The 27,877-nt window shown below is 47.1% G+C and overlaps 1 protein-coding gene across 1 annotated transcript in view; it reads left to right on the top strand.

Annotated features, from left to right (window-relative positions):
- LOC103678492 (stimulated by retinoic acid gene 6 protein-like) overlaps window positions 1–17,781 on the top strand; it is a 34,716-nt gene extending 16,935 nt beyond the window's left edge. Inside the window, exons 9-17 of the mRNA XM_008707856.2 lie at window positions 2,392–2,545; window positions 7,683–7,758; window positions 11,089–11,170; window positions 11,508–11,556; window positions 11,990–12,107; window positions 13,175–13,294; window positions 14,505–14,668; window positions 15,361–15,507; window positions 16,294–17,781. Of these exons, the coding sequence (XP_008706078.2) occupies window positions 2,392–2,545; window positions 7,683–7,758; window positions 11,089–11,170; window positions 11,508–11,556; window positions 11,990–12,107; window positions 13,175–13,294; window positions 14,505–14,668; window positions 15,361–15,507; window positions 16,294–16,442 (1,059 nt within the window). The 3' untranslated portion in view covers window positions 16,443–17,781. The remainder of the gene's footprint in view (window positions 1–2,391; window positions 2,546–7,682; window positions 7,759–11,088; window positions 11,171–11,507; window positions 11,557–11,989; window positions 12,108–13,174; window positions 13,295–14,504; window positions 14,669–15,360; window positions 15,508–16,293) is intronic.
- The last annotated feature ends 10,096 nt before the right edge of the window (window positions 17,782–27,877 follow it).

Genomic DNA, 27,877 nt, shown 5'->3' on the forward strand with positions numbered 1-27,877 from the left:
AATCACACGATCTTATTAATAGATGCAGAAAAAACATTTACTAAAATCCAACACCAGTTCATGAGAAAATTTTTCAGCAACCTAGGCATAGAGGGGAACTTTCTCAATCTGATAAAGAATATCAACAAAAAATCTACAGCTAACGTCATACTTTATGGTGAGAAATTAGAAACTTTCCCACTAAGATCAGGAAGAAGGCAAGACTGTTCCCCCTCACAACTCAACATTTACTTAGGAAATCCTAAGTAATAAGCTAAGTAATAAGACAAGAAAAGGAAATAAAAGGTATACTGATTGGGAAGGAAGAAGTAAAAATGTCTTTGTTCACAGATGACATGATTGTGTGTGTAGAAAATCCAAAAGAATCAACAAAAAAAACTACCAAAGGGACACCTGTCTGGCTCAGTCAGTAGAACATGGAACTCTTGATCTCAGGGTTGTAAGTTCGAGCCCCACGTTGGGTGCAGAAATTACTTAAAGTCTTAGTTCCAACTCCTGGAACTAATAAGCAGTTATAGCAAGGTTTCAGGGTACAAGGTTGACATACGAAAGTCAATTGCTCTTCTATATATCAGCATTGAACAAGGGGAATTTGAAATTAAAAATACAATATCATTTACATTAGCATCCCCCAAAAAGAAATACTTAAGTGTAAATCTAATAAAATATGTACAAGATTTATATGAGGAAAACTACAAACCTGTGTTGAAAGAAATCAAAGAAAACTAAATACATGGAGAGATAGTCTATATTCATGGATGGAAGGACTCAGTATTGTCAAGGTATCAGTACTTCCCAACTTGATCTACATATATTGGGATTGAGCTATATTGGAATTCAGTGCATGACACATGTCATTAGATATTTGTCCAAATCCATAGAAAATGCAACACCAAGAGTGAACCCTAGGGTGAACTACGGAGCTTAGGTGATAATCATGTTTTAGTGTAGGTACGTTATTTAAGTTTGCTTTCTCAACAACAACAAAAAATTTTTTAATGTTGGCATAATTCTGACTTTAATATTTTATTAAGCACAGGATCAAAACATTTCATGTGGTCAAAGTTACCTGAGGTAAAATGTCTGAGTCAAAAGTGGGGTCAACATGGAGAGAGAGAAATGGCAAGACCAAATTGCCTTCTGGATGATACCTATATAAATTAATCCTGTGATTGAGTTTTAAATGAATGTATTAGGTAATGCCGAAGTACCACATAAACCCTTAAGTTTCAGTGACTTAACACTATATATATGTTTGCCTATGTAACCATGTCGAGTGAGTGTTCAGGTTTGGGGGGCAGCAGTCCTCCACGTGTTAGTCCATAACCCAGATTCTTCCATCATGCACCTCATTATCCCCAAGAACCCTCACCCTCTGCATCCAGTCAGCAGAAGGGGAAGGTGCATGGAGAAATGCATGTGGGAGGTTTTCAAAGGCCCATGTGGAATAGCACACATTCCTTCCACTCCTCTTCCATGGGCAAGAACTATGTGATGTGGCCACATCTAACTCAAGGGAGGCTGGGAAAGGTAGTCCAGCTTTGCGCCCAAAGAAGGGGAGAACGGATTTTAAAGGACAACTGGAGTTTTTCCCAATGTGAATAACTGACTTGGAGTTATTGTGTTCCTTAAGTCTTTGGTGGTTATCTACTGAATGCCAAGCACCATGCTAAGACATGGAAGAGAAAAGACAGCTGACTCAGCAGAGTCTTGGCCTGGGGGAGACCCATGGTCTAAGAGAAGGGGATACGATGTGCTATGAATTACCTGCCGTGTAAAGAGAGAAAAAGGTGAAAGTGCTCTGAAAATTTAGCGAATTATTCTAGATTGAGATATTGCCTGAAGATGGTAACATTTGAGCTGCACATTCAAAGACAAACAGAATTTGGCTGATGAAGTAAAATGGGAGTAGGAACTCTAGAAGCTTTGGCATGATGGCAGGCAGCATGGAGCCATGATGACAGGATGATGGGAGTGAGCACATGTGACATGTATGCAGGAAACAGCACCTTCTCTAACGTGGTTACCACCAAGACGCCAGAAGGAGAGTGGTGAAAGAGAGGGCTGGAGTTGTCCCCAAGGTCACTCCTTAGTCACCATTAGACGTTCATTTCACTTGGATGTAATTAGTGTTTGAAGAGTTCCTTGAGCCCTTGTAGGACCTAGTCTTGAATGCTATCGGGTGAAGAAAAGAGTTTGGGGTGACTCCAAAAAAGTCTTCGAAGAAGTCACAATCCCACTCATCTTGGGATAGCCACCGGCCAGAGTCTATTTCAGATGAGTTTTGAACTTCAAAGAGTTTTGACCTCAAAACCAAAGAGGGATCCATATGTTATTCACCTACGAGGCGGGACTCAGGTGAGACGTTGAAATGTTTGCTCTTTGTACCAGTTCGTTGTCATTGAGCTCTGCATGTTCGTGTATGTGAGAGACGAGCTGGATGTGTTTGAAGGGGAGCTGGAGAGCTACATCACCTCCGTGAACCAGACGGGGACTCTGACCCCAGTCATCCTTCAGGTGAAAGAGTTGATGAGTGTCACCAAAGGTAAAAACCATCCCGCCACCTTTGTTGAGAAAGTGTGGGAAACTGGGAGAGGGACTTATAACTGGTGGCAGGTACGCACCTGGGATAATTATTGCCGCGGTACTGCTACTACCTGCATGAGGTGCCTGGTTTGGGAGACAAGTGATATCTGCCTCGTGGGTGACTAGAAGACCAATGGGATTGGGATCCAGGCCATTTTGTTAGAACCTGTTTGGGGCTGAATTGAACATGCCCTGAGAATTTTCTCGTTTTAAATAGCCTATTTCGTTTTGATGCCAGTGGGAACAACTAAAATCATCGTCTCTTTTTCACTTTGGAAAAAATGAAACAGCAAGTCATGGTTTTTCTTTAGAATTTTATAGGAAAGTTATTTATGCTGTTCAGATTTAATTTCGCTTAGGTCAGGCTGCTATAACAGATTGCCGTAGACTGGGTAGTCGAAACAACAAACACTTGTTCCCCAGTTCTGGACACTGAGGAGTTCAAGGTGCCATTAGATCTGGGGTCTGGTGAGAGCCTGCTGCCTGATTTCCGAATGGCCTTCTCATTGTATCCTCAGTGCTGGAGAGTAGGGAGAGGAAGCAGGCTGTCTCCTGTCTCTTACAAGGGCACTAATCCCAAAAGCCACGTCTCTAAATACCATTGTATGGGGGGTTAGGGTTTTGACATATGAATCTGTTCATAGCAGTCACTTTACCTTAAGATAGCAGTTTTCTTTGAAAACGACATTCTAATTCTGTGTCTGTTGCCCACGGAGGGAGGAGAATTCTTCCCTCTTTCCTGCTGAGAAAGGCTCTGGACTAGATGTCAGGTAAACTCCGTGTCGTCAGACAAGTCAAGTCCTCTCTCTTGTCCTCGGCTTCCTCATCTTTAAATGGGGGCTTGGAACAGGGTGTGAAGTGGTTTCCAAAACCCTTTGTAGCACCGACATTTAATGCCCATAAATTACCAAATGTTCCTTAAGTCATGAAACAGGTGTTGTAAATGATATTTTTGCTTAAGACTCATAATCTGGTAGAGTATTGCAACCAGAAGGAAATAGATCTGTGAACTATGTGAGGGAAATTCTCTTTCATGCACGTGACATGGAAAATTACTTTTATGTGAGCCCTGGGGCACCATCTCTTCCATACCAGCATGCTTTATTGTTGCCCTTGAACATTCGTATTCATCTTTAATGCACGTTTACGCTCAGCCGGAGGAGTCCCTGAGTGCCCTGCTCAGCAAGCATAGTCTAATCTTTAAGTTCGATCATACTAATGTTAAGTCATAGTTTTTATAGTTTATATGAACCCCCCTCTTCTGGGCAAGCGTTTAATGCCGACCTCACTTACTTGTTCTGGGTGAACTGGAGTAAATATATCACCGTATCACTCGTGTTTTACCCCCTCTTTCATGTATTTCTCACATGTTTAGATACTTTGAGAGTCAAAACATAAAATTTTCCCTCCATCTTGATCTTTTCCAGCTTTAACACAGCTGCCCTCTGGCCAAGAGAGACTTTTAAGCTGAACAAGCTTCATCTTTGGGAAGATAAAGGCATTAAATTAAAAGTGTGCAGTCAGTCATGCTCCCGCTGCTGGCTGGAGAGAGTCTGCGCTCACTCTGCTAGTGGCCAGACTCCTCCCATCCTTTCCTTCAAGGATCCCTGTGCCCCCCGGGGTGAGATTTATGGCGGTTTACCTGCATCCTTTGTGATGGTTGAGGTTTGGGGTATAGCAATTGCCTAATCCTGGTGATACCGGGACAGAGACACATTTAAAACTTGGACGGAATGGAGATCAGCTTGCTTTCTTTTTTTTTTTTTTCCTGTAAAATGAATATATTTCTAGGAAAAAATGAAATTATAGTGCAATATAAAATATAATCCCGTTTTAATTATTAGATTTAACATATATAAAATCTCTATAAAATTGCTATAAAAGTGGGGCACCTGAGTGGCTCAGTCAGTTGAATATCTGACTCTTGATGAAGATCAGCTTTCTTTTTCCTTCTTTTTAAGTCAACTTTTCAAAGATATAATTCACATACCTTATAATTCATCCATTTAAAGTACAATTCAGGGGGCGCCTGGGTGGCACAGCGGTTAAGCGTCTGCCTTCGGCTCAGGGCGTGATCCCGGCGATCTGGGATCGAGCCCCACATCAGGCTCCTCCGCTGGGAGCCTGCTTCTTCCTCTCCCACTCCCCCTGCTTGTGTTCCCTCTCTTCGCTGGCTGTCTCTATCTCTGTCAAATAAATAAATAAAATCTTTAAAAAAAAAAAGTACAATTCAGTGGTTTTAGTATATTCTCAACCATCACCATTGTGCGACCATCACCACAATGAACTTTGGAACATTTTCATCACCTTAAAAAGAAATCATGACCATTTGCAATCACCCCCCATTTCCCCTCAACATTCCCAGCGCTAGAATACCACTGTTTTCTGGCTCTGTGGACTTGGCTCTTCTGGACTGCTTATGTAAATGGAATCCCACGATACGTGGTCTTTTTTGATTGGCTCTCTCACATAGCAAATGTTTACAAAGTTCATCTGTGTCATAGCATGCGACTGAACTTCATTATTTTTTATTGCTGGAATTTATTCTGTTGTGTGAATAGACCACATTATATTTATCCATTCGTCAGTTGATGGAAATCTGGGTTGTTTTAACTTTCTGGCTATTATGAGTAATACTGCTGTGAACATTCATCTCCAAGTTTTTCATGTGTTTTCATATATCTTGGGTGTATACCTAGAAGTGGAATTCTGGGTCATACGGTAACTATGTTTAACCTTTCAAGGAATTGCTGGACTGTTTTCAAAAGCAACTGCATCACTGTGTATTCCCACCAGCAATGTATCAGGGGTCCAATTTCTCCATATCTTCACGAACACATGTTGGTAGTTTTTGTTTTTTAATAATAGCGATCCAGTAAGTGTGAAATGGTATCTTATTGTGGTTTTCATTTTCATTTCCCTGATGTCTAATGATGTTGAGAATCTTTTCATGTCCTTATTGGCCATTTGTACATCTTCTGTGAATAATGTCCATGGAGACTCTTTGCCTATTTTTAAATTATTGAGCTGTAAGAATTCTTTATATTATACATAAATCCCTTAAGAGAGATATAATTTGCAAATATTTTCTCCCATTCTTTGGGTTGGTTTTTCACTTTTTTGATGGTGTCCTTTGAAACACAGTTGTGTTTAACTTTGATGGGGTCCAGCGTATTCATATTTCTTTTATCGCGTGTATATCTAAGGAAGCATTGCCCAACTTGAGATCACAAAAATTTATTCTCATATTTCCTTCTGAGACTTTTGTAATTTTAGCTTTTACATTTAAACTTATGATCCCTTTTTGAGTTCATTTTTGCATATGCTGTGGGGTAAGGTTCTAACTTCATTGTTTTGCATGTGAACATCAGTTGCCCAGGACCCTTTGTTGCAAAGCATATTCTTTCTCTATTGAATTGTCTTTTTCATCCTTGTTGAAAATACATTGATGATGAGGATTTACTTCTGGATTCTCAGTTTGTCACATTGATCTATTTATCTGTCCTTACGGCAGTACCACACTATCTTCATTACCGTAGCTCTGTAGTAAGTTTGAAATCAAGAAATGTGAGTCCTGCAATTTTCTTCTTCCTTTTCAAGATTATATTGCCAATTCTAGGGGCGCCTGGGTGGCTCAGTCGTTAAGCGTCTGCCTTTGGCTCAGGGCGTGATCCCGGCGTTCTGGGATCGAGCCCCACATCAGGCTTCTCCAATGGGAGCCTGCTTCTTCCTCTCCCACTCCCCCTGCTTGTGTTCCCTCTCTCGCTGGCTGTCTCTCTCTCTGTTAAATAAATAAATAAAATCTTTAAAAAAAAAGATTATATTGCCAATTCTAGGTCCCTTCATTTTCGTATGAATTTTAGGATTAGCTTGTCAATTTATGCAAAAATGGCATTGGAATTTTGATAGGGATTGGGTTGAATTTTTAGATCAATTTAGGGAGTATTGCCATGTTAGCAAAGAACATCCTATACCTGAACACAGCATGTCTTTCCATTAATCTAAATCTTCAATTTCTTTCAACAATCCTTTGTAGTTTTCAGTGTAGGAGTTGCATATTTCTTCTGTGTATTCTTAAGTATTTTATTCTTTTTGATACTAATGCAAACACAGTTGTTTTCTTCATTTTCAGTTTGTTCATTGCCAGTGTACAGAAATACGGTTGATTTTTATATATTTGTCCTGTATCCTGCAACCTTGCTGAACTCATTTATCAGTGAGTTTGAATCTTTTTTGTTTGTTTATTCCTTAGGATTTTTTAAATATAAGGACACATCACTAGTGAACAGAGATAGTTTTATTTCTTCCTTTGCAGTCTGGTTGCTTTTTCTCATTTATTTTCCCTGGCTAGACCCTCCAGTGCAGTGTTGGATAGAATTGGCAAGAGTGGACATTGATTTTCTTGTTCCTGAACTTAGACGGAAAGCAGTCAGTGTTTTGCTGTTAGTATGACGTTGGCTGTGGGTATTTTGCAGATGCTTTTTATCAGGTTGGGGAAGTTCTCTTCTGTGTCTACACAACGGAGTGTTTTTAATTATAAAGAGGTGTTGGATTTTTTTTTTTAATGCTTTTTGTGGACCAACAGATAAACAGCTTGTCCAGAAGCTTTTATACGTACACATCATCTCCCTTCCCTGGTTCTCCGTCCCTTTCTCGCAAGCACACGGATCACGTGAAAGCAGATTAGATACAACATCTTAAAAACTGACTATGAAAGAATAGTCAAGACCTCTTGATTCCAGTTATCTTTGCGCATGGCTGCTCTTTACTGGGGGCAGCAAATAGAAGCCAAGTATTAATCGTTACACGAGGACGGAAGGTGACTGCGATGTGTATCCTCCCTAATTTTCTCTTCGCATTACTCACCGTAGATGGAAAATCTTAATACCAAAGGAGAGGCTTGTGCAAGAAGTAAAGTATAGCAGGGGTGTGTGTGTGTCTGAAATGAGACAAATATAAGCAAAACTTTACACAAGAAATGCGTTAAAGGAGGTAAAATGTCTTTGCCCAGCCTTTCTGATGTGAACATCCGCACTTTGACAATACTGTTTCTGGCTCATGTTCTCAGACCTCTCCTGTGACTGCTTCTATTTCAGGAGTCTGGCTAGTGACCGTCTTGCCCGCCGCCCTCACGTGCGTGACCTATCTGTTCCACATATTGGCCTGTTACAGGTAAGAAGGCTCTGGGAGTCCTTTGTGTGTCTTCAGCCAGAATTTTCTAAAAATCACTGAGCGTGACAGCAGTGCCCAGTTAGAACCAGGCATGTATAAGCCATCCAGGAACAGCCACGTCTATTGGTAGTAAAACAGAAAACCCCAACCAAAAAGCTATTGATTCGAGCTTCTACTATGAGCTTGGCATTGTGCTTCGAATCTTTTGATTTTCAGGGACGCCTGGGTGGCTTATTTGATTAAGCAGCCACCGCTTGGTTTCAGCTCAGGTCATAGTCTCAGGGTCCTGGGATTGAGCCCTGCTCAGTGGGGAGTCTGCTTCTCTCCTTCTCCCTTTCCTCCTCCCCTGGCACGCATGCTCTCTCTCTCTTAAACACATACATACATACATACATACATACATACATAAATCTTTTTAAAAAAAGAATCTTTTGATTTTCACCACAACCCTGAGCGGCACTTTCATCTCTGTTTTTACAACTGAGAAGGCTGAGACTTAACAAAATAACTCACCCAGGCCATATCTTCTGCCCTGAGAGGCCTTATCGCTCCTTGTATGCTCAGCATCTCTGTTGGGTGTCAGACCTGCTCTGCTCTCCAGGACTAACCACACTGGGTTCCCAGCAGGTGCACCTGGCTCAAGGGGGGTATCAAAGGAGATCAGGTTAAGGGCACTGGGTGTATCAGTCTCTAGAAGAGCAGAGCAGGAGGAGGGGATGGCCTTCAATATGTAGTGAGCATTTCACTGCAGATAGCGGTTGAATTTTAGGTATCTGCCCTCCCTCCTCTCTGTCTCTCTCTCTGTCTCTCAGTCTCTTTCTGTCTCTCAGTTCTTCCCTCCCCCCACCTCAGTCTCTAACTCACATGCAGTCGCAGGAGACCCAGGGCCATCTTCTTCCCCTCCAAAGCATCCTGCCTTTACACCCTCCCCATTTGGCTGCCCAAAGATTGGGTTTCTTGCAGATGGCATCCAAGTAAGGACTCTTCTGGCACAAAGAGGCCCCAGCTCTCCATCACAGCCCTAGCTTGCTCCCTCTCTCTGCTTGCTTGTCCTCGGACCCCGTGGGTGGACTGGACACTGCCGCTCTCCCCTGCCTTACCTGATGCGGGCATATGCCTGCTCCTTCCTTCAGTGGCCTGCAAGTACCTGGGAGATTATCAGTGAGACATTGGACCACAACCAGTCACAACCATCTTTTAGAGCTGGCTGCATTGGCATGGGTAGAGGGCACAGGGAAGAGAAGGCTGGCCCCTCCCTCCCATGCCTGTCACTGAGGACTGATGATCCCTGCCCTGTCTGCTTTACAGGCCCATGGGGCAAAGGAAATAGTGGATAAGAAAACCCTACACCTGGATAGCACTAGCACTGTGCCAGTATTTTTCCTTTTCTTAGAATTATTCCAACCTATATGCTGCCTCTTTTTTTAAAAAATGTTATAAAAAATATTTAGTGTAAAGTCTTTCTTCCATTCAGACCCCAGTTTGTTGCCCCAGAGCTAAACATTATTCATTTTCTGTATGCTTCCAGAAATTTTCTATGCCTCGTGCAACTATATCCGTGTGTTTATATTCCTGGTGGCATATTCTCCTCCGGTGCTGCCGAGCTGAAACATAATGAAAACCACAGATGCAATTTTGAATTTTCTAATAGAGACTAGTAAAAAGGTTAAAAAGGAGGTGAAAATAATTTAATAATATATTTTATATAACCCAACATACCCCAAACCATCATTTCATCATGTAATAAATATACAAACTACTAATGAGATTTTTAAACACTCTTTATTTCATATTAAGTCTTCCCAATTTAGTGGTCATAAATTTGCAAAACATCCTGAAAAATGCTAGAGATAGGATGTGGGGGGGAAAGCGGGACACAGATGTGAATGTTGACTGTGAACATAACCATCACTGACCTAATCTTTATGCAAAGGTCCAGGCCAAGACTAGCACATGGGGAAGGCATGCAGAGGTTTGCGGGGGTGCTGGGAGCATGAGGGACTGTGGTTCCCTTCTCAGTTTCCTTTATGTTGTAATAAGGTAGATCTATCATTGAAGGGGTTCCATTATTACCTGTTTTGAAATATTATGACATAAGTCATACATATTCATCACAGAAAAAATATGAAAATAGAGCAAATTGAAGAAAATAAAAGCCACACGCAGAGTCTCAACTATCCCGTTCAGTCACCATTAAGACTAGGTAACTACATATTATTTTTACAAACTATATTAAGATTTTTCAATCGTCAGGGAACTGTGCATGACCATGTTAAGACCACAATGAGGCATCCCCTCACGTCTGTTCGAATGGCTAGTACCCAAACCACAAGAAGTAACCAGTGTGGGTGAGGGTGTGGAGAAAAAAAAATCTTCATGCACTGTTGGTAGGGATGTAAATTGTGCAGCCACTGCGGAAAACAGTATGGAGGTTCCTCAAAAAAGTAAAAATAGAATTATCAGGTGATCTAGCAACTTCATTCCTGGATATTTATGGGAAGAAAACAAAAACACTATTTCAAAAAAAAATATTTGCACCCCCATGTTTATTGCCACATTATTTACAATATTCAAGATATGAAAATAACCTGAGTGTCCACTGATGGATGGATGAAGGGGCAAAGAAGATGTCACACACACACACACACACACACACACACACACACACACACACACAGTGGAATACTATTCAGCCATAAAAACAAATGAAATCTTGCCATTTGCAGAACATGGGTGGCCCTTAAAAGGCATTAGGCTTAGTGAAGTCAGTCAGACAGAGAAAGACAAATACTGTATGATCTCACTCTGTGTGGAATCTAAAACAAACCAAAAAAACACCATGCTCACAGATAAAGAACAGATCTGAGGTTGTCAAAGGTGGGGGTGGGGGTGGGTGAAGGGAGTCAGAAGGTATAAGCTTCCAGTTATAAAGTCAATGTCATGGTGATGTAATACACAGCATGGTGACTCCAGGTAATAGTACTGACCTGCATATTGGAAAGTTGCAGAGTGTAGATCCCAAAGCTCTCATCCCAAGAAAAAAGCTTGTAACTAGGCGAGATGATGAATGTTAACTAGACTCATTGTGATGAACATTTTGCAAAATACACAAATATCCACTCACTATGTTGTACACCTGAAATGCAATGTTGTATGTCAATTATATCTCAATTTTAAAAGTATTTTTAAAACATTTTTAAGGCTAATGAGAACCATCCCACGAGCTGGCCACCATCTCCCTCCACAGGCTTTTCTGTGTACAACTGTTGAGCTCTAAGTACATAAGGAGCCGTGGTTATGAATGTTCCTAATTTCCTGTTTTTTCTCTAGAAAGCACATGAAGAGGTTGTGGGCAGGAAATAAACACTTTCTCCCTTTGAAGTTCCATAATCCTTCCTCGGCGGAGAGTGTGGTAAGTCCCCCGAGGCCTCTCTCTGCTCTGAGACTAAGTGATGGCTGAATCCCACTCTCCTGCAGCTGGGACAGGGGCAGCAGCCTGGGAGAGGAAGAGCCCTGGACGGGGAGTCCAGAGGCCTCACTTCTAGTATGCTCTGCTGCTGGGTGACCCAGGGTAGTCACTGTCCCCATCTGGCCCTCGGTTTCCTCACCTGTACAATGATGACAATCATGACACCTGCCTTGGTGTGTTGGTGGGTGAACCTCCGATGAGGCGGGGATGCTGGACCCATGCGTTAGAGGTGATCAGTGTTCTCTCCCCTCTGAGACCCCTTTTTCTTTTTAAATCTCAGGTGGCCATTGCAAGGTACTCTGGCTGGCAAATAGCCTACATTCTGTGGGGTAAGTGTCTTCACGTGACCTATTCAATTCAACACCCATTCCCTGTGGAGTCCTGGCTGTGCGTAGAGAGAAGAGAGGCGACGCGAAGCAGCCCTTGTTCTCTCTCCTACAGGAGGGACGGAGAATCCCACACTCACGTAGCTACCATTACTTCCTGTCCTAAGCCCATGGGCTGGAAATGCTAAAGGCAGTGGTGACGGAGAGGAGGAAGTGACTCTCCACACCCAGGGCAGGACATGAATGCTTTCTGGTGGAGTTGACACTTGAGCTCCATCTGGCAGGGCGAGCAGAAGGCGGCAGGAGGATGGTCGTGCCAGACGGAAGAAACAGCACAAGCAAAAATGCCCGGCGGGTAGAGGGGGGACTTCAGGGAGGGACATGTATGACTGGGTCGTGAAGGGCCTCGAGTGACCGTGGGTCCCTCGGCCCACAGGCTACCTCATCATCCACGTGGTGCAGAGCCTGTGCGGCATGCTGATCATGTACAGCCTGGTGTTGCCCGTCATCCACAACCAGGGCCTGGAGGTGCTGCAGGGACTGGGCATCGGGACGTAAGTGCTGGGTGGGCTCCCTGTCGTTGCCCGGGGCCCAGGAGCCGGTGGACCCTCAAAGCTGCTGTTCAAAATGCCCCTTCCCTGTTGGGCTCTCACTAATTCCTGAACCCATGCTCTCAGCTCCTCTGACCCAAGGATGGGCCAAAATAGCAACTCACCACCGTGGGAACCTTATAGTTCATAACATTTCTCCATTCCCGCTGTTTGGTGGGGCGCTCGCAGTTGTGTCTGTGGGGGATATGCATGTGTCCATTTTACAGCTAGGAAGATTGAGGTGCAGGGAGGTGACATGAGAGTCAGGGCAGTAGAGTGGAAGGAGAGAGGAAATCTGAGCATAGGTTCTAGATCAGCTGTGTGACCTTGCGTAAATTGCTTCTCTGAGCCTCAGTTTGCCCATATGGGAGATAAAAGTGAAGGCTGACATTACTGAGAATTCGTCACGCATCTTTTCTCTTAAGAACCCTTTGAAGATTGGGTCTCATATTAAGGCCCGTTTTTCAGACAAGGCAACAGAGGCACAGAAGGCTAACCAATTTGTCCAAGAAGAGACAGGGTTGGGAGCTAGCAATCTGAAGCCAAGGCCCCATGTAACTGCTGCCCCCCATGGCCGCTCAGGGGGTGCAAACACAGGATGTGGCCTCTCTGGGAACTCCCTGCTCTGAGCTCCTTGGTTCCATTCTCCCCTAGAGCCACATGGGAGGCTGGGCAGAGCCTGCCCGTCCACTCTCATGGACTTCATGAGCTCTTGAAAAGCTCTATGCTTTTCTTTGATTTCCATGCTGTTAGACACGCAGCTCAACTGCCATGCACGGACAAAGGGACGTAATTAAATCCTGGAGTTCTGGTCTGCAGCCAAAAGACCTGACTCTGTGGCTTTGAGAAAGCCCTCTGTCCTCGTGAGCCTCAACTTTCCATCAGACAGTGGAATACTCTGGAGGCATGAAGCCCAGAGCCTGAGCTCCTATTGTCCCAGCAGACTGTCCCATCTCTGTCCTCTCTATCACGGGGCATTGGAGAAGGGCTTGGACAAGGCCAGCTCAGGACGGTCTCGCCCTGTGTTTCAGCCTCACCATATCCATCGTCCTGGGTCTCATGATCCTGCAGGTGTGGATCGCCACCACCTTCTTCCTGCAGCCGAAGATGAGCACGGCTGACAAGCAGAAGCCCTTGGCTCTCAACAACAGGTGAGGGCCAAGAAGGGAATGGGGGTTGGAGGCTTTGGCTTCAGCAGCCTCTCGTTCCTTCCTCTTTCCCCTTGGCAGGTCCCTGGGTGGACCATACCTTCCCTGAGAGGGTGAGAGGCTGTGGTTCAGGAGTGGGCTCTGGAACCGAACTTTCTGGGTCCACATCCTGGCTCTATGAAACCATGTGACCCTACACCCATGAAATGCAGTTTCCTCATTTTACAAATAATTGTGCATCTCAGAGAGGTATACTGAGCATGAAATGTGTTAAAATATGAACTTAGAACAATAGTGCCTGGTCCAAGGTGATCCTTTGTAGTTCACACATTCAAAGCCCTTCCCTCAGGTAGGAAACAACGTGGCCACTAAGGATACAGAGATGTCCCCACATGAGCTACTTGCGGAAGCTCATAGTCCACGGGGGCTGGCAGACACAGACACATGGCGGCCGTGGACTCCAGAGGGGGTGACAGCCTCACAAGAGCAATGCGGGTAATGGAGAAAGAGAGGCTGGAATGGTTCATTCAGCCGCAGGCGGGGCGTTTGAGCTGAGCTCGGTAGGGTGGTGCCATTCCTACAGGTAGCACTGAGGAGAGGGCATGGCCAGCAGCCCTCACGGCACAGATGGAGGCAGCCAGCCACGGAAGGATAAGACGTGTTGAGAGAACAGTGAGAATCCAACATGGTGACCATGGAGTAGCCTTGGATGGTGGGGGCAGAGAGGGCGCACGGAGTGATGACCCCAGAAAGAGCCCTCTCAGAGATGGCGCAGAAATCCAGGATGCCGAGTTTGCCCAGGAAACCACAGGATCCAGTGGTCATCTGGGAAGTTTCCTTTGGAGAATTTGGAGCAATTCCAGTGGGGGGCAGGTCACTGTGACAACAGACAGTGGGAAAGCCACAACCTCTCTGTAGCCACAAAGCCAGCTGTAGCCACAAGAGGTTTCTTGTCGTACAGGAAACCTCAAAACCCAAGGATCCCATGAAGAATCACAGCCACCACTGACAATCGCCCTGCGCTGGGCTCAGCGCCTTCTGTGCTGTATCTGAGCTGGTCCCCATACCAGTGCTGTGTGACAGGGATGATCACGGTCACACGGCTGGGAGATGGGAGCCACGGGATTGGACCACAGGCCTGGGGCCCTGAGCCAGCCTGCCTGGCCACCTCCTCCTACTGAGAGGGTGCTGCCCCTGCTGCTTCTGTTTGCAGGAAAGCGTTCCACAACTTCAACTACTTTCTGTTCTTCTACAATGTGCTGCTGGGCCTGGGCGCCTGCCTCTCCAGGCTGCTCATCAGCTGCGTCCTGGGCACGTGGCTGATCGCGCGCATCGACAGGACCATCATGCAGAATGGCTATGAGGGGGCGGACATGGGTGAGTGCCGGTCCCCGGGGGCCGTGCGTTAACTCCGGGGTGGGGGGTGGGGTGGGCTGGTCTTGCAGCTTTGTGGAAGCTGCCTGCAGGTCGGGTTCCAGAGGCCAGGACTTCACTCTTCCTTCTGCTCGGAACTCAGCTTCTCATGGAGACTATAACGCTGAGCAGAAAAATCATTCAGCCTAATGGTCAGAAGAGAATTCAGGCTAGTAAATGGCTGCTATTTGACAGACCTTCGAAGGTATCATGGAGAGCAGTAAGAAGTACTAGAATCCCACCCGAGCTGTTAGAAGCTAATTAATTTATGAATGCACAGCTCTGAAAATTTTGAGAAAGAATGCATCACAGAATTACTGGTGTCATTAGCTGGAAACATAATTAAGAAAATGGTCTGTTCAGTTGAAAGACTCCCAAATCAAGCCATTTCTGTAGAGCAAAAATCATTTTGGTTTTCTTTCTGCATCCATTCATTCACTCATCCGTTCCTTGTATGCCTGGCAGCCTCTCTGTATGAGCCCCAGTGCTCCTCCCGCTTTCTGCTCAAGCTCTCCGCAAAATGGATGCATTAGAATGCCATCTTGAGAGCACTTCCAGCTCTTTATACCTAACTTTCTAGATTCTCAGTGAAAACAGGGGCACCGTTTAGGACCAAAAGCACAGGCTGCTGGCCTGACCTGCCTTCTGTGTTTCAGGGTTCAGTGCCTGGACCGGCATGCTCTATGTGGATCATTATCATACCAACCCTGTGCTCGTCAGCTTCTGTAACATCCTGCTCACAGGGCACAGGGAGAGGAAGCTGCAGCGGGCCATCAAATACTGGTACCTAAATCAGTCAGCAGGTAAGCCTCCCATCTGAACCTGTGCTGGGGTTGGACAATAGGCAACAAGGACCCTAAGCTTCTCTGGGAACCCCGAGATGTCCCAGCTTCCCCCTTCCCTGCTCCCCTTCCTCCATACTCCGTGCCCTCGGGAACCTTCTACTGAGGAGAGCAGGAGGCTTAGCCCCGCAACCAGCCTGGCCAGTGTACCTCTGAGGCCTGGGGTCCTTGTCCTTCTAAGTGGGCTCCTCCCATGTTCCTAGAAATGAGCTCTAGTTCCGCTGTCTGAGACCTCCAGTCCCTTTGTTTGAGACCACCCATATCCTAGGCTTCAGGCCAGGTGACCTCCAAGATGGAGCTGGCTTTTGCTTACCACAAGCTCTTCTGGCTACCATATCCTGCTCTCTCAAGGGTCTATACTGTCTATCCCACCTCTCCTACCCTTATTACTCTGCTCTGCCTTCTGCTGGGAAGCCCACCAATTAGCCATGTCTTGTGAGCACCCTTCTTTTTTTTTTTTTTTTAATAATGATTTTTTATTATATTATGTTAGTCACCATACAGTACATCCCCGGTTTTCGATGTGTGAGCACCCTTCTGGGCTGTGTTCATCACTGTTCCCAACTGCAGACATCTGGCTCTGGGACAGACCCACATCCCTCCAGCCGCCCTCATGTCCCCAGAAGTCCTGGTCCAGCTCCTTCTCCTGCACCTCACACCTACCAGTCAGCTTCTCCTAGAACTTCTGAGAAGGACAGAGACAAGGTGCCCCATCCCCTAAGTCTGTCTGCTCTGGTTCACTCTTAGGTCCCCGAATCTCCACCAGGTCCAGGACGAGGTGGCTCCTGCTGCAGACCCTGGTCAACAACCCAGGATTAGTCATGCTCAGAAAATCAAGACCAGGTCATGGTTCCCGGGACTTTCCCCAGATTCTGTTGACTTGCTCAGAGAGCTGATGGTAACCTCCAACATTGCTGCAAGCCCATTCCAGGACGACTGCCCCTGAGACGAGGTCCAGGCTACCCAGCCACTGTCCCCGGCAATGTGATGGGGTGCAGTCACTGTCCACCGCATACAGTGCCGGGCGCTCACGGAATGGCAGCTGGGCTGAACCATGAAGTCTCAGGTCTAATAATCCACTCCCTAGGTGAAAAGATCGAGAACTAAAGAGAATTTCTGTTGAATCATCTTTTCTCAATAATGATTTCCACTATCCATGGTTAGGAAGCGGTGTTGGGGAGCTCCATGTGGACAAGACTTAGTTTGACCACGGGGTAGAACTTCGTGTCACTGAAGAAGGTGGTAAAACGTCTGCACCAGGAGAGCTTAACTGTTTGACAGAGTTTTTCCCTGGAAGAAAGTATGGCCTTAATCCAACGGCATCCTCATTGCTTCCCCCTTTCCAGGCCATCGTGGTGGGAGAGAAGGAAATCCATGTCCCCAGCCTCTGATAGGGCGAATAGGCAGAAGTTGGGCTGTCCCTGCCATGGTCACTGGATAAGGAACAGATCAGAATGGGTCTGGGCCTTGGTCACAAAGAAGATCTACAGATCCGACAAGGAGGGTATCCCCTGGAAAAGCTGTCTATCTGGGGAGGCAGAGATGGGAGTGGGCAGGCATTCTAATTGGGAGCCAAGAGCAACAGTGTAGGAGCAGGAAAGCCCCAGGCATGTTTGAGGAGGGAAGTCCTCTGGTATTTGCAGTGCAGGGCCTTGGGGCCTGGTTAGATCACCCAGGGAGGCCCAGATGCCAGGCTGGGAAGCCTGGATGTTTCTCTTTGTGCAGAGGGCCCAGTACTTACCCTGAGTCTTCATACCCATGCATAAGGTCTTTGGTGGCCCGGGACTTGTGCAAAGTGACCGAAGTCACTCATGAAGCTTGGGCAAGTGCCAGGAAGACCTCCCAACAGGGGGAGGGAAGTCCCCATCTACCTCACAAGTCCCAGAGCCATTAAAATTCAATAATCATTATTGAGCACCTACTATAAACCTAGTCCTGTGGCTAGATGTGTTTGCCAGACTTCTCTCTCTTAATTTAACCTATGCAACCTCCAAACTTTGTCATTCTGCTTTCAGAAACCGAGACAACTGGGACTAGAGTGTTGGGGTCCCCACACCATCACTTTTAGCTATGTGACACCAGCTATATGACTCTGCTTTTCTGTGTTGCTTTTTCCTTATGAATAAAAAGGCCAATGCCTGCAACACCCCAAATTATTTTGAGGATAAAATGAGCTAATACACACAAACACTCTTAAGCTAGTGCCTGCTACATCCTACACTCAATAAATACTAGTTATTGTTATTTGCAATGTTGATACTTTGCGGTGATGTGATTAACGTCTGTTTACCTTTCAGGATGCCCTCAGCTGGGAGAAAGGAGCCAGGGATGGTCTCCCCTGAGCTAGTTGCCTTGCAGATCATTGCTGATTTTCCTCAGGACCTACACTCACCAGCCCTATTTGCTTCTAGACCTACTGGTAGACTTGGCCCCAGAAGTCATCTTGGCCAGCGAGGGAGAGTGTGGGGGTCTGCCCATGGCCAAGTATATAGACCCTAAGCCTGGCACATCAGAAGTCATCTGTGATCTCTCAGGTCCCAACCAGGGAGGAGTGGCCACCACGTACCTGACAGGCTGGGCCCTTTAGGGAATATCTGTCTTAAAACGAATTGTATAAGGAGAGGCAGGAATGCTGGAGACCCTAGCGCAGAGGGATCGGAAATGTTTATGGAACAAGGCCCAGCAGTCACCTTGAAAGGGACCTTACAATCTTTGCCCCACACATGAAGCAAGCAGGAAAAGGAGCATAGAGGTCATGGGTGAGGCTCCTCTAATGTAGGTCAAGAGGACACATGGAGCCCCTAGAGGGGGACTGAGCCTGGAAAGTCCTGGGACTTTATCCATTTGCAAATTATCTTCCTCTGGTCTTGTCCTTCCCACGTGCAAGGTTTAATCTCTTGACATTTATTCCTCTACTTAGTGCTGATGCATCTCCAGAGACTGAACTAGAAAACTACAAGTTCCTAATGTCTGGCCAAAAGAAACCTCAACAAGAGAAGCAGAGAATGTTTCCTCTTCCTTCAAAGCTGTAGAAAGACAGCCCCTGTCCTGGGGCAGGAATGGGCCTGGCAAGTGTTATTTCTAGACATGTATATTTCTGTGGTTGCTATGCCTGTGAACTCTGAACCCCAGGTGCTCAGAGGGGCTGTCTCTGCTCCTGGCCCAGGTTGGTGATATGCCATGTCCTCTAAGGAAGGGGGACTTGGAGGCCCCCTCCCTTCTCCCACATACAGTAAATAAGCTGGTGACCCTGCAGGATTTCTTAGTTCAAGGAGGAATGTGAAAGTCTGTATCTCATTTAAATTAGCATAGGAAGGGAACAAACCAAACTTTAATTCTCAGGCTGTAAAAAAAAAAAAAAAAGGATTTTAGCATAAGAATATTCAAATGGACCCCTCCGCAGTAGGTCAGTAGGCCTTGGGGAAGAGCAAGCAGCAAGATGAAGCAGGGTCACCTCTTATTCTGGCCTCCAGGGGAGCCCCAGGAAAGACTCACGATGTTCTCCTGCACCTCAGAAGGGGTAGCTGACCCAGTGCACTCCGAGGGCCCCCGCTGCTGCGGAAGAGGTCTCACAGGAGCTGGGCTCTGGAGTGTGACCTGCCGCTGGAGCTGGGCTCTGTTGGGGGCTTGGTGGCTGGCTAGAAGAGAGGCATTACCTTGATGGGCCTCCCCCAGGGTCATGGTCCACCCTGCCCTGTGCTCCAAGCACTGTGCTGAGTGCATGGTGAGTCAACAGTACCCAGTTTGTCCCTGCCATGTGAGTGATCAGTTAGCATCACCTATCTCACAGATGAGGAAACTGAGTCCTGGAAGCCTAAGGTGAATTGTCCCAGGCATAGGACTGGTCAGTGATGGAGCTGGAATTTCACTCCCCAGGATCTTGCTTAGTCTGAAGTTTTACCTTCAGCCCCGAGGGTTCAGCCCCTGCCAAGCCTGGACACGCGCTCAGCCCTGAATTCTTGATGGCCGATTCTTTTTGGCCTTGAATGTTCTGCTGGCCAAATAGGGCTGGAGCTCCCGTGGCAGGACAAAGTGTAGCTACAGGACTGAGTGGCTCCCCTGAGCCTACCAGGAGCCACAGCTAAGGTGTCCCTCACGGTTCCTGCCCAGAAGCCGGAGTCCAGGTGCCCCAGCGGTCACCAGGCAGCGAGGTCTGGGGTCAACCAGGGAGTCATGGCCAAAGGCTCTCTGGAGTCAGCCACCAGGGAGAGTCTGTACTGCTCTTGCTCAACTACTGTCTGGGCGCACCTCCCATTCTCCCTGAGCCATTCCATACCCTGGAACCCGGCCTCAGCCTGCTCCTCGGGCTGCTCCTCGGGCTCAAGGTCATGATGATTTGCAGCCATGTGGAGCAGCTGAATCTCCCTCATTACTTTGTATTCCCAGGGCCAGAGGGAAGGACAGATGCAGACAGGGCCTGAACAGGGGGTGCTGTAGGGACATTGTGGGGGTGAGGAGAGGGCAGGAGGCCGGTCCTGGGTCTTTGTACACATGGAAACACTCCACTTACATCCAGGTCCTACCTATTCTCAGAGGTGGGTGTAAATAGCCCCTCCTTAGGAAGCTGGACCTACCCCACCCACGAAATTGATGGGTCTCCCACTACTCTGTTCTCAAACTCCTAGGGAGTGTCCTGCCTGGGGGGGGGGGGGCTCAATTCCAACCCCCCTCCCCAGTGGTCCCCCGGCAGTGAGAGCCACAGATGTTCACCTCGTTCCTTTTCTAGAGGTTGGTCTGATTCGCCTGGGAGGCAGACAGCCAGGGTCCCTCAGAAAGAACCGCCCCCCAGCCCATAACTAGCCTCCCTTCCCCGCCCCTGGGGCGGTTGCACTACCGCCGATGCCCTCCAGGGAGCAGGGCATGCACAGAAAACACGACTGGGACCTAGGCCAGGCTCTGGGCTCCAGACTCCAGAGAAGGGGGGACGTGAGAGCTGCAGCTCAGGGACAGGCTAACACAACCCACTCTGATGACAGACAGGGAGACTAAGGTCTCAGGCAGGAAGTGACTGCCCAGCCGCTTATGTGTTGCCTGACTTGGAGGAACCCGACCTCTCTCTCCCCTCCATGGGCATCTGCTGAAGGAGAGGCTGAGTCACACTCCTGCAGCTTTGCCATCGGGCAGCCAGGGAACCAGGACATGCAGCTTACATGGTGCCTCCATTCAGGCATCCCTAAGAGGAGCATGACACCCCAGCTCAGGAGAGACCTGCCAGGTGCGGTGACCTTAGGACTCAGGAGGGGGCTCTTTCCTCCCAAACCCTGGCATCCTGGCCCTGCTGCCCTGTCCCAGGTTCTCTCACCTCCAGATAATCCTGCATCGCAGGGTCCGGGGTCCCTGGGGCAGTGAGAAACATGCCAAGGAAGGGGAACACCCTGTGCCATCGGGGTGGGAGAGGGGATGAGCTCTGGCTCTCAGGTGCTCCCAGGGAATGCCCCCTGGAAACTCCTTACCCTCAGCGTCCGCCCCAGGGTTGCCATGTGGACCTCCCTTTGTTCTCCTCCTGTCGCCCTCCAAGAACACCAGACTCCTGCTAATCACCTCCTAGGGCCTGCTTCTGGCAATTACGGGGTATGTGATCCTGGGTCCTTATCACCTCTAATGGGGGATTTCTGGTATTGTGGCAACAGGAGGCAGAGCTGGATGGGGAAGGCCTTGGCGTGGAGGCCTCTGTTTAGGGGGGAAGAGCCCCTTCTTAGAAGGCATCCTCACCTGCTGCTGCTGCCTCTTCTGGGATCTCTGGGGGATCATCTTCAGGGTGGCAAACTTGGAGATCCCCTCCTGCCAGGGTCAAGGACAAGGTCAGTGAGGCCATTGTCCCCTCACTCCATTTCTCCCAAGATTCCCTAACCTCATACCCTGGACAACTGACCTAAGTCAGTTGCTACCAGTGCTGCTCTGTCTTCTAGTGTGCTCTGATTCTAGAACAATCCTGGCTCCGATACTCACCTGACATGTGGACTTGGGCGTGTGGCCTGGCCTCCCTGGGCCTGTTTCCTCTGAAGAGTGTGAGGAGAACTCCACCTACCTCACAGGGTCTCTGAGGACTCAGTATCATATTACTCCCATCATTGTTCTCCTCTCACACCCCAGCACATTCCTTTCCATCCTTCAGCCTTGTCACCACCCTGTGAGGCCTGCACCATAGGATCATCACCTTCCATTTTCCAGATGAAGAGACAGAGCCCCAAAGAGGGGCGGTAATTTTCTCAGAGGCCTACAGAGGAGAGGCCACCCCCATCTCCAGCCCGAGGCTGTGCCCTAGCTTTACCCCAGCCTGGCCCCACCACTGACCTGTCCTCTGGGCTCGCAATGGGAGTCCAGGCCCCCAGCCTGGCCGAGCTGTGGATGAAGAGGGACAGGGGTCTTGGGAGCCTGGCTGAGTGGCCCCTGCCTACCCCAGCCCACCGGAGTTTCTGCCACCCAGGCTGGGCCTGAGGCCGTGCCAACGGCTTCACCTCTTCAAGGTACCTCTCAGGACGTTGTCCTGCACAGCAGTCTTCCTTCATCTATGCAGAAGGGGGCTGCTGAGGTGCCATCTCTGACTGACAGGAGGGGGTAACCAGGGCCCAGGGTGGGAACACCTTGCTTCCTCTTTTTGAAGCTTCTGACTTCCATTCAGGAAGGATCCACCAAGAATCCGTCAGTTCCGCAGACTCTTAGAAGGTATCTAGGACGTATATCATGGTCAAGGAGACACCCAGACGAGACTCCTGACTGTGATTAGCAGTAGTGCTTGAGGCGCAAAGTAGGAAGTCACAGAATGCACACCTACCTGTCCCTGGTTCGGCCATCTGCACCCAAGGCTAGGCAGCCATTTGTCCACATGGCCCATGGGATTCTCCTGCAGTTCCCACTCTGGTGCAGGTAGGGTGCCCTCCTCTTGGAGATGGGGTGAGTACTGGAGGAGCAGCAGGGTCCTGGCTTCCTGAGGACAGGCTGGGCTTATTTAGGGAAGAAAGAAACCCCCACCGATCCCCAACAGCCTGGACCAGCATGGAAGCTAGACACTGCTAATTCTGCCAACTCAGCAACTCCTCCTGGAACAGCCCAGCTGCCACCACTGTATCCCATGACCAGAGCCTTCTGCCCTGCAAGGTGCCCCCCCCCCCCAACCTGCTCAAAGACCAAACAGCTCCTTCTTTTTGTTAACGTAGACAAGACTGGAATTTTTCAAAGATACTTTAAGTGAGAAATAAACCACACCACGCCTGGTCCCCCTCCCCATCCCCTTCTCTGTTTTCAGACTTCTAGCCTCCACTCTACCTGCCCAGTGAGTTGTCTTTGCTACAAAGCTTTTGAAATTTCTGGGAGCTCTTCCTGAGGGGAAGAGAAAGAAAAGAAGGAAGGAATATTGGGGGACTGATGGGAAGGGTGTGAGTGCCAATACTTTTTATTTGAGAACCCAAAAGATCAAAACTGTCCAGATGAGGGTTTCCACTGAGCTCAAAGGACTCCATGGGCCCGGGGAGGGGAGCTTTCATGTTGGTCTTCATGTTGGGGCTTCCATTCTCATTTCTTCCAAGCAGCATTTTTTCGACCAGTTTTGGTTCCAACTGGACATAGAATGTGTTGTTACAAAGCGAACACTCAAAAACCTCCAGTTTGGCTCAGCCCAATCTCTGACATTGAAGGGAATGGATTCCTGAAGCAGAATTGGTGGCCTCAGGTTCCAGGGAGGCTTAGAGGCCCCGCCCCCAGCTCAGTCCCTGTCCTCAAGTCTGGCTGCCTCCCAGAAGGTCCCAGCTGAAAGAAGGGGCAGTGCAGCCCTGTGGGAGATTCCTCATCTCCCTGCTCCTATGGAGAGAGTCCTCCCACGTGGAAACTTCTCCCCATGTCTTCTTCAGACAGCGAATGGCATGCAGTGAGGAAAATCCAGCTTTCCTGGAAAAGGGGGGAGAATGAGCTGTGAGGGGAAGCTCTGCTTTCTCTAGCTGAGCCCACCTCACCATGCACACCTGCTCACTGGACCAATGGCTCTGCTCAGGTGAGTTCTTTGTAATCCCCCCACCTGCCACCTCTGAGCACCCCAAATCCTCTGGAGCCCCATGGGAACCCCCATGCAATCAGGTGGGTCCACAGGGTGCTGGACCTGGTGGGCCTGGAGACACTGGGGAGGAAAGAATTACTCTTCTATTTTTCCCCCTTTAGCTTTAGAATGTATTGTCAAACTTTTTAACTTCACAATTTTGTCATATTGGGACTGAGCCTGAGCCTCTTTTCATATATTTAAGGTTATTTATATTTCTTTTTCTATGAACTGTGTACTCATGTCTTTGGCCAAATTTCCCACAGTGTGTCTGTTCTTTGTCTTATCAATTTCCAGGAGCTCTTTAGGTACGAGGGATGTGAGCCTCTTTGTAATATGAATTGCAAATATTCATTCCCAGTTTATTATTTTTTAATCTTTTATTAGGATTTTTTTGGTCAGTTTGGTGGTGTTTTGTGTTTGTCTTTGTTGTCTGTGTTTGCTTGTTTTGCTACGTATCATTAAGGTGTTGCTTCTCCCCAAACTGATGTATGGATTTATACAGCCACAGTAAACGTATGTCAGCAAATATCTGGTGGATATTAACTACATTCTTTTAAAATTTCTATTGTTTCAAAATAGAAATACAAGTGGCCAAGAATAGTCAAGACAATCTTAAAGAAGATCCAAGTTGGAGGGCTTACACCACCAGATGGTAAGCCTTAGTATAAAACAACAGTAATCAGGGCAGTGCACTATAATAGTGCAAGGACAGACAGAAGGAGCAATAGAGTCCAGCTGAGACCTGTACATACAGACATTTTGTATATGACAAAAGCACACAGAACAATGGAGAGAATATAGTTTCAGTAAATGGCCCAGGGTCACTGGTTATCCATATGGGAGCAAAATTAATCTTGACTCCTACCCCATCCCCCACCCATCATAAACAAAATCAATTCCAGGTGGGTTTTAAATCTAAATGTGTAAGCTTAAAACAATAACATTTGTAGTAGATAATTTAGGAGAATATTTTCATGACCTGGGGGCAGGCAAAGATTTCTTAGGACATAAACTACATTAACTATAAAGACAAAAATTAGTAAATTGGACCTTATTAAGAATTTCTCTTTGCCTTCCAGAAAGTTAGAAGGCTAGAACAGAATGGGAATAAGCACTTGTCATATACTTATCTGGGAAAGAGCATCAGGTAAGATATGTAACTGACTCCTATGAATTAATAAGAGAGACAATCTACCAGAAAAAATGGGCAAAAGATTTGACCAGATATTTCATAGAAATACAACCAAATGGCCAAAAAGTATATAAAAGGTTACACAACATCATTACTCACCAGGAAAATTCAAATTAAAACCACAATGAAACACCACCACACATACACCAGAGTGGCTATAATAAAAAACACTGATGATGCCAAATGTCAATGAGGATGTGGAGCAACTGGAACTCTTATGCGCTGTCGAGGCATAAACACACACAACCACTTGCAAAAACTGTGGTAGTATCTGCTAAAGATGGACTTACATGTACTCTATGACCCCAAAATTCCACAGTTTGGTAAATACCCAGTAGAAATGCCTATATATGTTCACCATGCTAAAGAATGGTCAGAGCAGCCTGATTTGCTAATTTTCCAAACTGGAAACAACCTGAATGTGCATCAGTAATAGAAAGAATAAATAAAATGGGCATTTTTAAAATAATGGGGTGCTATACAGAAATAAAAATGAACTTACGCCCACATTCAAAAATGTTTGGAACTTTACAAACATAATGAAAGAAGTCTGACATAAAGGAGTACGTTCTGTATGATTCCATTTAAATGAAGTTCAAAAACAAGCAAAACTAATTCAGAATTGAGAATATTTGTTATCCTTGGAAAAGAGAGGGCAGTAACTTGGGATGGGTAGATGAAGGGGCTCCTGGAGAGTTGGTAACGTTCTATTTCTTGGGGGTACTGGTTACCAGGAGTGTTCCTTTGGGTAATTTATTAAACTGTATACACTTACACTTTTCGGTATGTATGCTATGCTTCAACATGCAAATCCAATCAGTTTGATCCAGAATTTTCTTCTGGTTAGTACCAAGGCCAGATGGCAGAGCGTTTAGTCCAAGACTCTGGAATTACATGATCTTGATTCATATCCTGGATCTAACCTCTTTCCATCTTGGAGACCTTGGCCAAATTAGTCACTCTCTGATCTTCAGTTTCTTCATCTGTAAAATAAGCTTATTATGCTACCCTGCCTATAATTATTAAGGGGATTAAATCCTCTCGATAAATATTAGCTCTTGTTGGTCCTTTTTGGTCTTCATTCTGTGGGCTGTGGAGAAGATGGACAATGACCAGTGGAAGAGGAAGGAAAAGGATGACACTCTAGTCAAGAAACATTTCCGGGGTGCATGGTGGACTCGGTCAGTAGAGCATGTGACTCTTGATCTCAGGGTTGTGAGTTTGAGCCCCACGTTGGGTATAGAGATTGCTTAAAAATAAAAAAATTAAAAATTAAAAAAAAAAGGGAGACATTTTCAAGGTGAAGACTGAGGGGGAAGATAGGACGGTGAGGTGCAGAAAAAGAGTCCAAAGGCTTGGCTCCACTAAGGACCATTCCTTGTCTCTCGCTTGCTGCTCACCTCTAACATGGGACAGGGACTAACCAGGTGACCTCCGGCTGGTTAGTCTTACGGCTACCACATTGCAGAGCTGGAAGGGTAAAGCAAATGGCATCCAAAAGCCAAACACAATTCCCATGTTTGATCCAAACTCAAACACAAAGGCCCAGACTCAGGACTTAAGGGAGGTAAATTTTCAGTGCTGAGACTATGGGTTATTTTTACGTTCCCCCTGGAATATTTTTCTATTTTCTACAATAAGTTTGTTGCTTTCTCAGAACAAAACACTGTGCATGATATATCTATGCCTACCTATTTATATCCATATATATAAAAAATAAAGAACAGCCAGATTATAGATGTGCCAGAAACTAGAATCCAGAAAACATCTGGAAAGGGAAAACACTGTTTCTGATATGCAAGAGCCAAGCCAGCAGGGTGTCCTGGGACAAGACAGAGTATAGATGACTTCAAATCATTCCTCCACATTTCCTATTTGAGGGGGGTGGAGTGGGGAGAGGGAGAGAGAGAATCCTAAGCAGACTCCATGCCCATCATGGAGCCCGACACAGGGCTCAATTCCATGACCTTGAGATCATGACCCCAGCTGAAATCAAGAGTCGGATGCTTAACCGACTGAGCCATCCAGATGCTCCCACATTTCCTAGTTTTTACTGTGGTTTTCACCCCTTCCCGCAGTTATCTACACTTTCCTTTTCTTCCCGCTAAAATTAGTCCAACCTTTTGTTACAATATTTCACCTTGTTAATAAAACCCAGTGCCAAAGAAGGGTAATAAAAGGGTTTTCTACTCACTGTTTCTTAATTTCTGAAACTAGTCTGGATGGAATGATCACTTATTGTAGGAAGTTGTCCTAGGGTGCATTTACTAGCAATTGGAACAGAGATCTCTGCTGAGTGGAGGGATTTTCCGGGGAGCTGGGGACCCTGAATATATGAGAAAGCCTCAGCTAGGCTCAGTGATAACCGCAAGTAGTGTCAGCTCTGGCCACGCAGGGCTCTGGCTGGCTGTGCGGGAAAGAGACAAATCTAGGAGGGTCAGACCGGGACATTCCACGTAGTCATGCATTTACCCAGGGAGCATTCACTGTGTCTGAATCTTGTGCAAGACACTGTGCGAAGGGCAAGCGAAGCCGAATCAAAATTAGTGAGACATAACCTGCCCTTCAGGAAACACCTACTCTCCATGTTCTGCTCTCCTGTATTTGCCAGCAGCCAGCATGCAGGCACACCCAGAGAGAGGAGAGGGGACGGGGGCGGGGGCGTGAGTGTCTGGGACACTTGTCCCTGGTAGTGGAAGGCTGGCTGGCTCTGGGATGTGTGTAGACGGAAGGCTGCCAGCAGAGGAGCAGGATGAGGAAGGCCGGGGTGGGGGGGCAGGGGGGCAGGGGGCCTATGCAGGAAGAGTGGGGGAAGCACAGCGAGCAGGGAGGGGCAAGGTGGGAACCAGACGGGGGAGCCTCTGTGGTCGTCCAGGACGGGGAGTTGGATTTGGCAGGGGCTGCCGAGTTGGGTGCAGGGGGGGACTTCTGAGCCGGAGAGAGGGCAGGTCTGAGCGGTATTTTAGGAGGGTTATGTGGCAGTGGTGGGGAGGACGAATGGAACTCCAAGTCCTAGAAAATCGTCTTTTTATCATAATTCCATACAAGCCTGAGGCCTGAATTCGGAGCCTTCAACCACATAATCCGAGAAAGAGACGGTCTTTCTT

Source organism: Ursus maritimus, unplaced genomic scaffold (genome assembly GCF_017311325.1).
Source record: "Ursus maritimus isolate PB19 unplaced genomic scaffold, ASM1731132v1 scaffold_17, whole genome shotgun sequence".
In the NCBI taxonomy this organism is placed as follows: domain Eukaryota; kingdom Metazoa; phylum Chordata; class Mammalia; order Carnivora; family Ursidae; genus Ursus; species Ursus maritimus.